Source organism: Vigna radiata, chromosome 4, assembly GCF_000741045.1.
Source record: "Vigna radiata var. radiata cultivar VC1973A chromosome 4, Vradiata_ver6, whole genome shotgun sequence".
NCBI classification, from domain to species: Eukaryota; Viridiplantae; Streptophyta; class Magnoliopsida; order Fabales; family Fabaceae; genus Vigna; species Vigna radiata.
In genome coordinates this window covers 15,687,391-15,703,618 of record NC_028354.1, presented here as the reverse complement: position 1 = coordinate 15,703,618, position 16,228 = coordinate 15,687,391, and the positions used below count along the sequence as shown (strand labels likewise).

Sequence of the window (16,228 nt, the reverse complement as noted above, 5' to 3'; positions counted from 1 at the left end):
AGGTTTTCCTTTCGGATACGTTCTCTCTTCTTCTGTATGTACTGATATGATTTGTATCCCAGAAGAAACAAACACAGAAAGCCTACACCAAGTCCTGCTCCTGTAAATTAAAAGAAAAAATAAAACTCACTCAAAATGAAAGCAAAGGCTTACAATGAAACCCTTATGTTTTGGAGCAATTAGTAAGTAACAAAGTTGCAAGTTCAAGTAAGTGAAAATTAAATCTTGGCCTGTTGTCATTAGAGATCATTTTGAGTCTGCTTGATTTCTTTGTAACTATGTTATTGTAAAAGCTGTTTCAAAAGACAATTTCACACAACTTAGCAATTAACTCTTACTTTACTCTGTTGCTATTACTCTTCTAGGATGATACACATAGCTCATAAGGGGTGTAATCTACAAACAACAGCTATGCTATTCTAAAAACCAAAACCAAAGTTTCAATGAAAGCATATTATAATTCTTCTTGAAGAGGGTTTAAACAAAAGTACCTAAAGCGGCTACCAACTTAGCAGGGAATTTCTGACCATCAGACTCATCACAGAAGGGCCCCTTAGAGCTTCCATCCGGTGCTTGATAACATTTACAATAGAATTTATCTGGGTTCTCTTTGCAGCTCTTCCCTATTAGAGGAACTAAAAGAGGTGTCAAGGAAAGGAGATCCATGTTTATGTTTTTACTTTGTGGCATAGCCAACTCATTGGCCTCAAGCATACTTTGTTCATCCACACCATAAGCCTTTCCTATGGATTCAATAGTGTCACCATAGTTCACCAAGTAAACCAACAAGGAGGTGACCCCTCTTGCTGTCTGATTTTCAGTTGGACAAGCACATAACAAGGGAACTGTGAGCTCAGCACCAATTGCAATTTTGGTTGCTGCATAGTAATTCTGACCCATCATTGATTGACAGGTAGTGAGACCTTGGAAGGTTTCTGTTACCAACTGATAATAGGTGTCATTCTTGCTGGCAGTGTAAGGTGTGTTGTGCTGGTAGATGTTTCCTGAACATGAACAGAATACAGGAACAATGATTGTCTTGTTAGAAGCAATCTTGTCATTTCTTGAGATGTTGTTGATTGAGGCTATGGTAGATGCCTCAGAGCCAAGAAGGTAGGCAATTCTGACAGGGCTATCGTAGGGAGGTTTGGACCTGAAAAGTAAGAAGGAAGTGCATGACTTTCGAAGGCCATTGCAAAGGTAGCCTTTTGGTGCAGAAGGGTTGTCAGAACAGTCATAGACAGTGTCATTGAGGTATGCTTGTTGGCACTTGAGTGAGTGAGGGAACATGCATAGGAGCAGAACTGTGGTGAGAATGTTGAGGTTGTGAAGAAGCTCCATGAACAAAATGTGCAGAGAAGACAGCAGATGAGTTACAGATGAATTTGGTTTCTAATGTTTGTGTTAATTTAGTTCTGATAACGCGGTGTGGTTCGTTTTATTTTTGTCTTGGTATGCCGAATATTCAGCACTGTCTCTCCATGCTTTTTCAAATATGGATGAGAAGGACATTTATTAAAATTGAAAAGTGCAGGAATTCAACAAGAAAACTGTGTTACTTGTTGTGTCCGACTTTGAACTCCAGGGGCCAATCATAAATAAGATGATAATGCCTTGGAATCTTTGAGAACAATATTGGGAATATTTGAGAACAATATTGAGAATCTAAGTATGAATTTAAGTCTCACATTGAATAAAAATAAAAATTGAGAAAGTAGAACATTATATAAAGATAAAAGATACATTAATCTATTGTCTTAAAGTTTTTATAAGAATGATATCAATCTTTTATATGGTTGGTATTTGTATGTCTCGGTAGATTGTGTAAATGTTTATATATATGAAATAAAATCTAATTTAAAGTTTTACATATTTTTCATAAAGAAAAATTAATATACGGAAAAGTTGATGAATTTAAGTGTGGAGAATAGAGAGTAAAATCATAAATATAACGTTATGTTTATATTTATTTGTTTATTTTTTTTTTATAATAGAGATCATCTGTTTACATTAGTGGAAAAATATTTTATGAGATACTTATGATGGACGAAATCATCTATTATAATAGGTTAACCGGTATCACATTAAACATGAGATGTAGAATGGAGATAATTGTATGTTTTGTAAAACATAAATTTTTTTCTATATTTTGTTATCTAGATTTGGTGTGATTCTCTCATTAGTATTCTTCATTTATTTTATATTTATTTTAATAAATTTTTCACATAATGAAATATGATTGATATTCCTTATCTGAAATGTAGAACCGAGATAATTGTTATTCATATAAATTGAGAGATGTTAATAAAAAAAAAAATCTCCTTTCCTCTTCAAACTGTATGAATATTAATGAACTTGGATCCAAAGGAAAGACATTATCAACTTGTATTTTCGTATTATTGGATATCTTTTAATATTAAAATAATTTTTTATATTTAATACATTCTATCAAAGAAATTAAAATTTCTCAAGTTTAATTATTTTTCCAAGAATACTTAAGAAATAAATTGAAATTAAAAAGTAGTTAATATATTGAAATTTGTGAAAGATGTGAAATTTTCCCATAGAATCCATTGTCACTTTGCTTGGGGAGACAAAGTGGTTCCTCAAACACATTCGATTATCTGACTAAGTTCAGAATTTTGACTGATTCTTCTTCGGAATTTAACTTTCAAATTCACATAATAATAAATTTATTTAAGGATTCTTCACATTTAGATGTAAGATTCTGGAATCTCTTAAGAAACAAATAAACTATAGATTACGAGCAAGAATTGGTCATCACTAGTAAATGAGTCTCCAAAACAATGTTCCTATATTATATGATTTTGGTGTTTTCTACATACATTTGAAGTGAGATGAATATACTTTAAACGTAATAATTATTATTAGTAAAAAAAAATAGTGATTGGTATTTTAAATAATATGAAATTGCAGGCATAAACAAATAAAAAAAAAATAGGTACCTGGAAATTCCTTGTAATATTTTGGTCATGCATTTCCCATTATGGTAGTGGTAGTGTCATGTTTTGATTTTTTTAAAAGAAACGTATTATTCAGTTTACTATTTTAAGAAGAACATCTTTGTCACATAAGATAAGAATCTTGAGTGTCAAATAAGACAGGTTTTTGCATTGATGTTGTAACAACATTAATTAGTATTTTATGTGTTGCAACGATGCAAATATTGAAGAATGAAATAACAATGGTTTGGTTGATCAATTCAACGTTCACGGGCAAATTAAGCTCTCAAATCTCCTTCACAACAAACCAAATTTCTGCTAATTAAAAAATAGTGCATGTTGTCTTTGATTTGACTAAATAGGAAACTGTAGAGAGAAACATCTTTATAAATATTTTAAGAGTTAATTAAGTTTTAAACTTCTTATAAAATGAAGTGTTTAAAATTGAATTTTTATTAAAAGAAGTTGTTCTAAATTTTTAATTGAATAATTGTAGTTTGATTTTGCTCTTAGAGGATTCATTAATCGTCATCTTATATTATCATTATTAAGAGTTAACCTATTTTGATATACAAAATAAAAAAACTACAATTAAATTTCAAGTATATGGTGAATTTAGATATTTTAAATTCAATCTTTACAAATAAAAATTATTGAATATTTATAATTTTTATATTTTTTAATTGAATATATATCATTAAACTAATACTTGCCACAAAAGTAAAACTTGCCTTTTCTTTGTCTAATTCCCAATAAATCATAAAAGTTTATTTCATTGACAATAACAAGCAGCAACATGTGAACCTCAATCATTTATCACGCTTAATTATATCTTTATTTATGTGATTAACAAATATTCATTCATAATATTAATTACATTTACAACCTTTCATTTTTCATCTTATCTAAATTCAATTTCAAAAAAATCAATCAAAAATATCGTAAAACAACTCAAAAGAGAATATTGTTTGAGTAAAAAAAAAAGTAATAGTTTGGTATCTTCTTTATTCAAACATCATATTGGTTGCTTTCTTGATTATTTAAGTGTTAAATATTGGTTGCTTAAAGAGTTTTCACGTTATAATTAGCTTTGAAAGAATAACAGTGTCCATCATTGGATCAAATTGGATTGAGGAATAAACTATAAAGAAGGTTTAATGTCTCAATAAGTTTTTATTTTTTATCAGAATTTCAAATAGGTCTCACTCTTTTTCGACGTTTTAATTGGGTCCTTATTTTTGTAAAATTGAATCAAATAGGTCCTTACCGTTAAATTAGACCTAACATCGTTAATGCATACTTGATGTGACACGGTGGATTATATTTTTAATTGATGAGGTTGAATGACGTGGATTTGGATTATTTTAAAATTAAAAATTTGAGAGTCACGGTCCTTACCACTGCAGAGCTTCTTCTTTCATGTTAGGCCTTCTCCCCTAAAGTTTCATTGGAGACTTCTCCCACTCCTCCGATTTTGCCATTCATTCCTTAAATTTAATAGTAAAAATATAGAATGAAAATATTCTGTTGAGCTCAAACAGGTACTTCTACATGATATTGGTAATCTTCCTTGGGTCAATGAAACTTTACTAGCAAACTCACTCCATTTTGTAATCTTCAACTGAAACAGGTACTATCCCTGCTGTGAAATCCACCCATTTTATAAGCTTGGTGAATGGCCCAACCAAGTGAATGCTTGCCCCTGGAAAACAAACTTCTCTTCACAACAAAACTTCACTTCGTGGTAGAGTCTGGTAATGAAGAGTCATCATCTGTCATCCCATCATCATTCTTCTCATCAGCTTCACCAATGTTATCTCCAGAATTTGAAGAAGACAACAGAGAATATAGAAACGCAGTTAATCACGAAGTATCAGGCTCATCAATAATTGTTAGAAATAGGGTTGAGAAGAACACTGGCTAAATCAGAAACAAAGTAAGCTTCTTTGCTCCCAAACGACTGCTCTTTACCTATAAGCTATTGCGATTTATGGAATTCACGAAGAATTTCCACCGCTAAAAATTAAAATAAAAAACTAACTAAAATTCCAATATTCCCAGTGCTCTCGTTCATTCATTCGCCCCCTTTTTCTCGCGATTAAGGTTTGTCAATTTGGGGTTGAACATCTGTGCAAGTTAGGGTTTTCGTGATTAGGAGTTTTTCTGGCTTTTGATTTGGGAATTTTCGCAGGATCTGATTTTGTCTCGCAGTGGTGAAAATGTTGGATGAACTTGCGCTAGGTTCCTGAAATTTGCAGTTGGCTGCCATGGAAGTGTGATTTGGTGATCGGAGAAGATGAAGAATGACATTCCAGAAGCAATGTTCGGTGCCGACAATGCTTCCATGGGTTCTATGAAATGAGATGACCACTTTGTCTTTATTTAAATTTTATTTTCCCTCTTTGTACTCCATTTTTTAATTTAAAAATTATAAAAATACACTTCAATCACCTTTTGAATGACACATCATTTAAGAAGACACTGTCAGTATGCCACCTGATACTCTCCTTAACGGCGTCATCTCAATTTGATAGAAAGGTTCTATTTGATTTAATTTTACAAAAATAAGGACTCAATTGAGACGCCGAAAAAGAAAATGACTTATTCGAAATTTTGGTCGAAAATAGGAACTTATTGATACATTAAACCTATAAAGAAAGAGTTATTTGATGCCTATAAGCGAAGTTGGAAATCTTTCTAGTGAGATAGTCATGCTAATTGTAATGTAAAAGGACTTTCTTGAAATCTCTCGGCCTTAACTCTCGATCTTGTTCGACCCCATTTGTACCCAACCTTTTTAGGCCTCAACAACTCTTGGCCTTGTTCAACCTCAACAACTCTTAGAATTGTTCTACCCCTAAGTGTCGACCTCCGCATGTAGGCCTATGTTTACTTTGAACATCTTATCTTATGGTCGTCTGACACATCTCAGTTTATAATAACCTGAAACATCATGGCTTAGAGTTCCTATTTGACTATTTCATCTATAAAAGAAAGGTTTTGAATTTCAAACTTCTATTTGACTATTTCATAGGCAAAAGAGTTCATTGTTGCCTGTCAAGAATATCATTGTGGAACCTTTCATGTAGTTCCATGCAACTTATTTAGATGGTTTTGGTTCACTCTCTATTCAATTCTCTGTCGCTTATTTAGGTGGTCCTGGCCTTTCAAGTTGTTCCATGTTGGTTACCTTGTCGGTCTTGCTTTAAACAATTTTATGATTCATGTGTCGCCTACCTTGCCAGCCTTAGTTGAATAACCCTCATGTGTCGTCTACATTTTCAGTTTCAGTTGAACAAATCTTGTGTGTCGCCTACCTTGTTGGACTAAGTTGAATAACCCTCATGTGTCACTTACATTACCAATCTCATTTGAACAAATCTTGTGTGCTCCCTACTTTGTTGGCCTCATTTAAATAACCATTGTGTGATGCTTACCTTGCCGCCCTTTATTGAATAACTCTCATGTTTCACCTACCTTGTTGGCCTTAGTTGAAAAACTCTCATGTGTCGCCTACCTTATCAGTCTCGATTGAACAACTCTTAGATTCATATCATTCCTTCCTTATCAGGCCTTAGATGAGTAAACATGATCTTTTTCCAACCGTCATTGAGGGAATTGTACAAAAGCAGGGTTATGCTCGACTGCATATATGTCGATCAAAAACTACAAGTTATAAAATATAAAAGGAAATAGACGAGTATTGAACCAAAGACAACTTCCTGGAAATCATTCATCACTCACATCTAGTCAGACCTTACATCCCATCATTCAATCCTCTTGTTGCTACGTTACTTGAGATTAAAGGGTTACTATACCTATAAGGTTACAACCAAAGATACAATTTTTTCTTTTGCAAAACTCTATAGGACAATTACTGAATACGAGCATCATGATTTTACAAGTCAACTAAGGATCGACTACTAATGTTTTCCTAAAGCTCTTTACTTGGCTTCAAGTCATGAAAAGACTAAGGGATTGATGTTCTAGGTTGAGTACCCTTCGACCTTATTAACATTTATCTCTTTCCTAGGATAATTTAGTGAAATCAAACCCTATATCTACATGTTAAGGGCCAAGTGCTACCTGTAGAAGGTTGCATGCCATCTACCGAGAGCCAAGTGTCGCCTATTAGGTGCCGACAACCAGAGTGGGTTACTGCTTACTAGACCCAAGTGTTATTTACCAAAAACCATGTGCCACCTACTAAGTTTCGATTACCAGAACACACCCTATGTGTTGCTTGTTGAGGTTTATGTGCTACTTACTAGAGCTAATGATGAACTACCCCGCCATAAACCAACCTATCTCACTGTTTCTACTCGGGCATAAACCTAACATGATTTACTTTTTCTACCCAGCCATGAGTCGGATTGTCTAACTATCTTTCGGACTAATAAAGCTAATGATGTATTACTTTGTAATTTAGGAGAATCTGAATCAAATAACTGGCTCATTTTGTAAATAGGCCACTAGGCCTACCTAGACACATATAGGTAAAGACTCACAAACTTGAGAATTATTCTATAAATAATACAATTATCGAGGTAAATAACGAAAGTTCATTATTACAACATTATTTGTTATTTGGCACACTTGACTAACTAAAATGTCGGAGTATTTTCTACAAACATACTCTCTCTGAGTCTTGAAGAGACATAGACCTAGAACATTTTGATTTTTAGAACAATAAGTCTTTACTATAACAAGTTTGAGAAGTTACTTACCTATGTAAAATCAATTCTAAATTGCGTTAAGGAAAGAAAAATCACTTTATAAATTTAGAACAAAGTAAAATAAAATCTAAATTCACATCGATAAAGATTTTTTTGTATTTTGAAAAAATATTATAAGTTTAATAATATATATATATATATATATATATATATATATATATATTATCTTGTAACTTTAAAATAATAAAATATTCATAATATTTTGAATGCTTAAAGTAGATTTATTTAAATGAATTTATCTTTAAACAATTTTAAAAACTATAAAAAGTTATTTCTTTGATAATTTAAAATTAATTTATATGTAATTTTATTTGTATTAATTTGCTCACATAACTTTTCTACATTAACATTTTAAACTTGGATATAACTTAAATTTACTTTGAAAAACTAATTTCGTTTTTAATCAAATTTATTCAAGCTTGTAACTAATTCTTAAGTTTACTTCTTTCTTAAAAGTACTTATAAAGAACTTTATTCAAGCATGTCTACATCATATAATCATATTTTAATCAGATTTTTTTAGTACATCAATTAAAAGTTAATCAGATTTATGTGTGCACAAGCTTAAATTAGACGAGACAAACTCATTTTACTGCTGAGTTTACTATGGTTTATTTTTAGCTTTAATTTTCTTAATTCAAAAATTATATTTCAGAGACTAAAAACGAGGAAAGAAAATACAAGTGCGACCGAAAACATTAATGCTAAAAATAAAAATAAAATAGAAAATAAAAACAACTTAGAGATTTGTTATTTTTATTGATTTTCCGTAAATTTATGTTACATTTGACATACAATGATGATTAAACTGCATTCAATCACTATTAATTGAACCATTCCATTCCATTCATTATTTTATGGAGTAATAATTTATAAATAGAACATTCAAAAAATAAATTCAAATAATATATAAAAAGAATTCTTTTAATCACATAACCATATTTTGTTTTTCGTGAAATTTCCAAACTTGTCGTTAAGAAATCTTAGCTGGGATTATACATAGTTCCTAAAATTTATAAGTTTTCTGTCAAGATAAGAAAACATAGTGTTTATCAAAATTAGTTATCTAGTATATGCCATATTGTTCCATCCAATATTATCTTATTAGTTTTATTCTTGCAAGAAAATTTTCAAATAGATATTGTGAGATATTTTCACTGGATGTTAGATTTCTTGCATACTCTCTCAGTATATATTTTTTTTATGTGTTATTAGACGATGATTTTACAACGACTCAGATGAAATTAGATTTAACAAATAATAAATTTTGTTAAAATGAACTATAATTCATAACTTTTGTACTATGTTAAAAAGTAGATTTTAAGATTAATTCAATTTTACAAGTATAAAATGAGTTTTACACTCACTTATATAAAATTGTTTTATTTCTTTGGAAACCTTCCTATCTTCATACACTCTTCTATCTTTATATACAAAAATACAAAAATGTGATTATTGAAAAGAAATGCACGAGATCACTAGTGCAAAAATGCTATTTAACGTCACCCAATAGACATCGGTTTGTTGGTAACCCAACTTATATGAGTGGATGGTGGCATTATCGTAAATAGCTTCGTAACCTAGACGTCGGTTTTAGGTTAAGGCGACGTCGTTTACACTGTAGACGTCCACATTGACGCAAACCGACGTCTAATGGTCTGGGGTAGGTGAGAAGACAATCCATTGACGTCGGTGTTCACTGGGGGCCGACGTCTATGGAGCTGCAATTAATGCTCTTCACCTAATTCTCAGGCGCTTAGACGTCGCGTAGTCAAAAGGCGATGTCTACGACCTAAATGGAAGGCGAGAAGATAAAAAATCTTCAATTAAGACATTGGGGTTCAGTGGAAGCGATGTCTATGTGCCTGTAATTAATTAGGTTCACCACACTCGAGGGCCATAGACGTCGGGTAGAAGGGGCACCGACGTCTATGTGCCTGTAAGTAATTATGTTCATCATTATAAACGTCGGTGCCCCATCATAACTGTCGTTAACATCCCTAACAGGAAATCAAACGTCAATCGTTTCAGCTTTTCTGGACATCGGCTCCCCTAGACACCAACGTCTAATGGTATTCAAAAAGTCAGTTGAAATGTTAACTTGGACGTCATATTAGTGAGATAACCGACGTCTATGTGAATATAGACGTCAAAGTTTGGAGCAACCGACGTCCAATTTCATTTTAAATACAACCGCAAACACTTCACGACATTCAGTTTCTGATATCGTCTTCCTCTTCTCCATTTTCTCTTGCGACCTCTTCCTTTCCTTGCTTGCGGCACCTCTTCTTTTTCTCTCTTGCAGCATTCCGTTATTGTTTCTGTTTTCTTTATCGTCTGTCTCTTCTTCTTTTTCTCTCTTGCGGCATCCCAGATGCGTGGTTTTTTTTTATGCTTACCATTTAAACTTTGTTTAGTCTTTCATCGATTATCTTCTGGTTCAACTGATTAAAATTTGCTTTCTTTGTGTTGTGTTTTAGTGCAGTTCTGTTCCTTTCTTGGGGTAACGTAGTAACACATTCTCCCTCTACTAGCTGCCTCCCAAAAAAAAGCGGCGTCTAGTGAATTTATTTTTATCATTTCAACCCAAAAACGACCCTAGGTTGTTGCCTAGTTATCGTTTCACCGTGATTTTTTCTTCTTGCGGATGAAAATGGAACTAAGCAAGAACCCAGGTTCGGTTTTGGATTGAAAAGATCCATAAGAAATTCAAGAGATGCAAGCTTTTTTTGGGGGGAAAACTAGCAAAAGGAGATTGTGCTACTAGGCTATCCAAAGACGGAAACAAAAATGCGCTAAAACACAACCACTGTATTAGATGTCGGTTAATGTATACACCGACGTCTATAGTACCTCTTAGACGTCAGTCAGTGTCATTTTCGAAGTCTTTAGTGTCTCTTCGACGTCGGGTATTGCTAAGACCGACGTCTATATAATATTTTTAGACACCCATTTTCCCCCTACACCGACGTTTAGGACCTGTCAGTGACTGACGTCACGAAAGACGTCGGTTATACTATTTTTCCAACATCGCATTGACATCATCGGAAATGACGTCGGTTCATTTATAGACGTTAAAAGCCCAAAATAGTCGACGTTAATCAGCGTTTTTGCACTAGTGAATTTTGATTGAAATTCACAACAAAAAGCATCTAACAAATTGAATATATTTATAAAATTAACCTCAATTTAACTAGTTTACACATCAGTTTCATCTTAGTTATGAAGTCCTAAAGCTAAAACCACTACACTCAAATTTAAATTAAAAATCAATAGTTTACTAGTTCATTTTACTAGAATTCACATTGAACTGATTTGGTTAATCAAAAGCAGACCAAACAAGCATCAAACCGAAATCATCGAGAAAGATGCAAGCAATTTCTAATTAGTTACGCTAATATTTATTCCCTTAATCGTCACATAATTCAAGTGAAGAAGATTCAGCGCAATGTGTTGGAGAACATGCTTCTGTCACATTTCATTACTGATAGATATCGATATGACACTGAAAATGGAAACTCTCAGTAAATTACTCAACTAGCAAATAGTTTATTATTTTGGGGGTTCCATGAAGTACTCAGAAATTCATGGTAAGTAGAAGGAAAACTCAAACAATTCCACTTGGTGCCACTACAATGGGGCTCCTAACACTGTGTACTCCACCATCTTCAATCCAAATAAGATCCCCATAAGAGATATCTTCCTTCTTGTACTTGTTGTACTTTATTACAACACTGTAGCTCAGCTTCTCATTTTTGTATCTGAATGACAAAGTCTCAGGGGACACTGTCACCACAGACCCCTTAGGTTCTGTCACCTTGGCTCTGTATGTGGCAACACCAGCTCCAACATTCGTCACTTCCCTCCTAAATTTCTGGACAACTGACATTGTTTTGTTGTTACAGATGCCTATAAATGAAGGGTAGTTAAGATCAAAAGATGGTTTTGCGCAAGTGTAGGATGATGATCTTGTAATGGTTAAGATCTGCTTTATTGTGTAATTCGAAGCACAAAGGAGATTAACGTAGTCCTGTGGGGTGGCATCATATATCAAACCTGGATCAAGTGCTCTGTTAGGGTCAATTTGACCAGCTCCCATGGCAAGAGGAGAAGCATATTGAGAAGGATAGCCATAGTCTCTAATTGGATTTTGTGTATTATCTAGAGGACTAGCTGTGGTTACTAGTGCAGACCTTATAGCAGCAGCACTCCATTCAGGATGTGCAGCTTTCAGAAGAGCAGCAACACCAGAAGCATGAGGACAGGCCATGGATGTTCCAGACAGCAAATTGTAATCAGTAGGTAAGTTCACATTGTTGCCAATTGCAGCTGCTGGAGAATCGGGAATGAAAGCAGCAAGGACATTAGAGCCAGGTGCCATTATGTCAGGCTTCAAGACCCCAGGGTAGCTATGTGAAGGACCTCTTGAAGAGTAATCAGCAAGACCTGGTGCTGGCTTTATTCCAACAAATGTTTGCTGAAATTTGATACTGGCTGTTGGATTCTTATGGCTTTTTGCATATTTGATCACAGATGGTGCATCCTTTGCACTGATTACAATACCTGGAAAGCTCCCAATTCCTGATTCATTTAACAAAGGACCATCAAGAAAAAACACTGCCCCTGACAAACTAGCTTCATTAACAACCGACATTTGCTTGTACATTAACTTAGTGTCTGGAACCAAGTCACATACAATGATCACATCTGTTACCAGTTTCGATAACAACTTGACTGAGTTACATGCTGATATATTCTTATAGTAGACAAGTGGAAGATTTTCCACCAAGGCATTTGCTGGAAACATGGTCGAACCAATAATGGTTCGGCCATTTCCAAGAACTAGAGAACCAAATGTGCGGTCAATGGTACCTGCAGCCACGGTCAGAAGCCAGGGGATTCCATTGTGCAAAGTACCAAGATCAGGACCACTGTTACCTGCAGAGGATGAAACCAACACCCCTTTTTCCATTGCTGCAAAAGAAGCTATTGCTATAGGATCCTCATAAAGTGGANNACCATCAAACCCCATAGAGATGGAAATGACATCAACCCCATCAGCAATGGCTTGGTCCATTCCAGCCAAAACATCAGAGGAGTAACGACCCTCTTCCCAAATGACCTTGTACATGGCAAGCCTAGCTCTTGGTGCAATGCCTCTTGCCACCCCTTTAGCGTAGCCAAAGTAAGAGGCTCCACTGACATAGTTGCCAGCAACTGTGGAAGATGTGTGAGTTCCATGACCCTCTGTATCTCTAGCTGAGTTCATACTGATTTTAACCTTGGGGTTTCTAGCAATCACTCCTTTGTTGAAATATCTAGCTCCGATCAGTTTGAAGTTGCACATGGAAGTGTTGAAGTCTTGCCCTTCCTGACAGGTTCCTTTCCATTTACTTGGAATTTTCTTGGTCATGCCATCATCTTTGAAGCTTTCACTNTCAGGCCACACACCAGNGTCAANAACACCCACAATGACATCCTCCCCNAAATTNGANGCNTGCCANAGNCCACTGGAAGAGGCTAGGGAGAGAAACTCAAAAGTGTGAGTGGTGTCTATGGTGACATTTCTGTCTGGATATGCTGCAACAAAACCACGAGAGTTCTTNAGAGCCTCTAACTCTTGTGATGTTAGAACTGCACTGAAGCCATACATGGCATGGTTATAGGAGTACACTATCTGTTTCTGTGATTGNNTGNATGAGAGAGCAGGTGTTGCTGATTTTATGGACTGAACGGTGGATTCAAACCAATCATGATGAGTTGAAAAGACAGTGGGAAAAAGGGATCTGTCCATGTGTACTATGTATGTGGAACTCTCTGCAGCACTGCCATGATGAGCCAACAGAAACCAATGAGTAATGAAGAGCATGAAAGGAAGTGGAATCACAAAGTTAGCCATAAGATCCCTCATTGTTTACGCAACTCAATGAAAATTTCTTAGTTTGAAAAAACTGATCATATCACGTATCATATATAAGAAGTTTTGGTCTATAGAATGCCAAAGATGCTGACATCTGTAATTATTACAAACTGTGGAAAATATAATTGAAAGATAATGGGACTTTATTTTATGTACCAAAGGTGCTTTGTGGTGAGAAAATAAAAAGTAGACCTTACTTTTGTGAGTGATGCAAAGTAATAAGTCTCACGTAAGATTTCATTATTGCACCCATTAGACCCAAATGCTACACATGCACATAAAAGTGTGTTAATCGTGTGAATATGATATTGTAGCAGGAACATAAAGCAGGAAAAATATTGTTTCCGGCATTGAATTAATCTCAATTGGCAACTAACTTCTTTATATTAGATTTTTTTGATGACCAGATAAGTCAATTGAAAGAAAGAAAGAAAAAAGTGTAGACCTTATCGTAGCCTAGCAGTGAAAGAGAGAAATAAAAAGATTAATATATGAATGTGATGATGATGATGATTAAATTAAAATAAATATCTTGGTGGAGAATACCTAATAACTTAATTTAAGCAGATTAATTAATCATTTAAAGTAGTTTCGATGAAAAGCAATGAGTAATGAGGAGCTTGAATGAAAGTGGAAACACAAAGTTAGGCTTAGATTCCATGGATGTTTATGCAACTCAAAATGAAAACTTGTGTTTTGAAGAAGCTTATGAGATGATGCAGCATATAAAGGAATTTTTGTCCTGTAGAATGCCAAAGATGTTGACATGTGTTGTCGTTACAAATGGTGACAAATTATTATCAATGTATTCATCTTTAATAGATCTTTAACTTTTAACTAATAATATCTACTGCTTCTTTGGTTAATGTTGTTACTGTAGAAAGTTGGTTGGCAGTATCTAAGAAGATATATGAAAGCCAAAATGAGATTTATTTGAAGGAGTAGAAACAAGAAGCATGGCGATTATAGGAGACGTGTCAGTATTAATTAACGTCAAAGAATCAGAAAAATATAAAACAGTATTCGATTATTAGTCGCTAATTTGTCGTGCTGTTAATTTGTTGCATATATATAGGTTCTGCCTCTTTTCAGAAGCCGTTAATTTTAATTATTGATACCAGCTGACCATACAGTAGTTGAATTCAAATTTTAATTTATTTTTTATTTCATGCATATAATACTTCAGAGATTTTATTGCAATTGCTTTCTTTAAGTGTGCTTTCTTTTATTTATAAATTTTATACTAGTCATGTATGATAATTAATTTGTTCATGTTTATATTAATTATGTAAAAAATAATTTCTATTAATCGACAGAATATAAAAAGCTTTACACAAAGTGTGAATGATTAAATATTAAAATACTAGTTTTAGTTATAGGATTATTTCGACGATTAATGCACTTTTTAGAAAAAATTGAATGCATGTAAAAGATAATACATTTTACGGACATCATACGAATTTTAATTCCAATTTTTATGAACTCGGAAACCTATTATCAAATCTACCTAGTTTAGGGGAAAAAAAATGCCCATCACGGTTCAATTTTTGTCCCTTGTTGGATTCAAGATTTACATTTATTTATTACCCAGCTAAAGAGTCTCTTATACATGGTACTGAGAATTTTAATTTTGAATTAAAATAGAAATAAAAAGTATTTATTTTAATTATTGATAATAAATACTTAATTTTTTTCCCCATAAAACGAATGGGTTGTGATAAATTATTGAAATCAAAATAAACTAACTATATTGACATGATGTGTCAAACTTAACAAAATAAATTGAAATAAGGATTTATCAGGAATATAATAATTATAATATTCAGTTTGTCCAATGGAAACATATCTTAAATTTGATGTAAATCAGTTCCAAATAAACACATTAAGAAAATTTAAGAAAATACAAATTAAAATGTAAGATATAAAATTGAATTACCAAATCAATAAAAAACACTAAAATGACCAATCAAATGACATATAGAAGAAAATAATAGTTGTTAAACTTTCTCATTGACGTAAAAACTTATAAATTAGAAGTGATAATATTTTAAAAATAATGAAATTTGATTATTTTAATATTAAAAAATCTTAATATGAATAATTTTGTTATGAATAAATTTTATTAGATACGATATTATTTTAGAAATAATTTTTCTAGAATTTTTTTATTTTTTTTTTTAAGATTTTTTCTTTCTTATTCGTCTAATTAAAGAACTGAGATTATAGGATTGATCTTTGCGGTAAATTATTCATTTTGGATTATTCAATTTTTTCATTTATGTAAGTTGAATTTCAATATTTTTTTCCTGGTTTTTTTTTTGTTGTATGTTGCATGTGAGACTTCTGCTACATGCATGCATATTTTTAGTCATTTATAGGAGTCTTTACTTATCAATGATCATAACGATATATCCTCATCGTTTTTAATTGTTTCGAGGTATAGTTAGGGCATCTTGTAGGATTGAAAGGATTTGAGATTCCGTAGAGCAAGTTTATCTGTCTCTTAGGTAAGAGAAACTAATTGCGTTATTTTTAACGGATGGATAACTTGTAATTGTTGATTGTATGCTCGTATGATAATTGGTTTGCGTAATTGAGTTTTCTATTAA

The 16,228-nt window shown here is 33.1% G+C and overlaps 2 protein-coding genes and 1 long non-coding RNA gene across 3 annotated transcripts in view; 1 reads left to right on the top strand and 2 right to left on the bottom strand.

Annotated features, from left to right (window-relative positions):
- Nucleotides 1-1,574, bottom strand: part of LOC106758424 (lysM domain receptor-like kinase 4) — a 2,522-nt gene extending 948 nt beyond the window's left edge. The window contains exons 1-2 of the mRNA XM_014641352.2: nt 492-1,574; nt 3-100 (exon numbers count right to left, since the gene is read on the bottom strand). Of these exons, the coding sequence (XP_014496838.1) occupies nt 3-100; nt 492-1,341 (948 nt within the window). The 5' untranslated portion in view covers nt 1,342-1,574. The remainder of the gene's footprint in view (nt 1-2; nt 101-491) is intronic.
- Nucleotides 1,575-4,099: 2,525 nt separating this feature from the next.
- LOC111241463 lies at nt 4,100-5,268 on the top strand. Its single transcript, XR_002667445.1, has 2 exons — nt 4,100-4,504; nt 4,594-5,268. It is a non-coding gene; the product is annotated as an uncharacterized LOC111241463 (long non-coding RNA).
- A 5,960-nt stretch (nt 5,269-11,228) lies between these two features.
- LOC106758708 (subtilisin-like protease SBT1.9) lies at nt 11,229-13,649 on the bottom strand. The gene has a single exon (XM_014641671.2). The coding sequence runs from the start codon at nt 13,608-13,610 to the stop codon at nt 11,307-11,309; it is 2,304 nt and encodes a 767-aa protein (XP_014497157.2). The 5' UTR covers nt 13,611-13,649; the 3' UTR covers nt 11,229-11,306.
- Nucleotides 13,650-16,228: the final 2,579 nt, after the last annotated feature.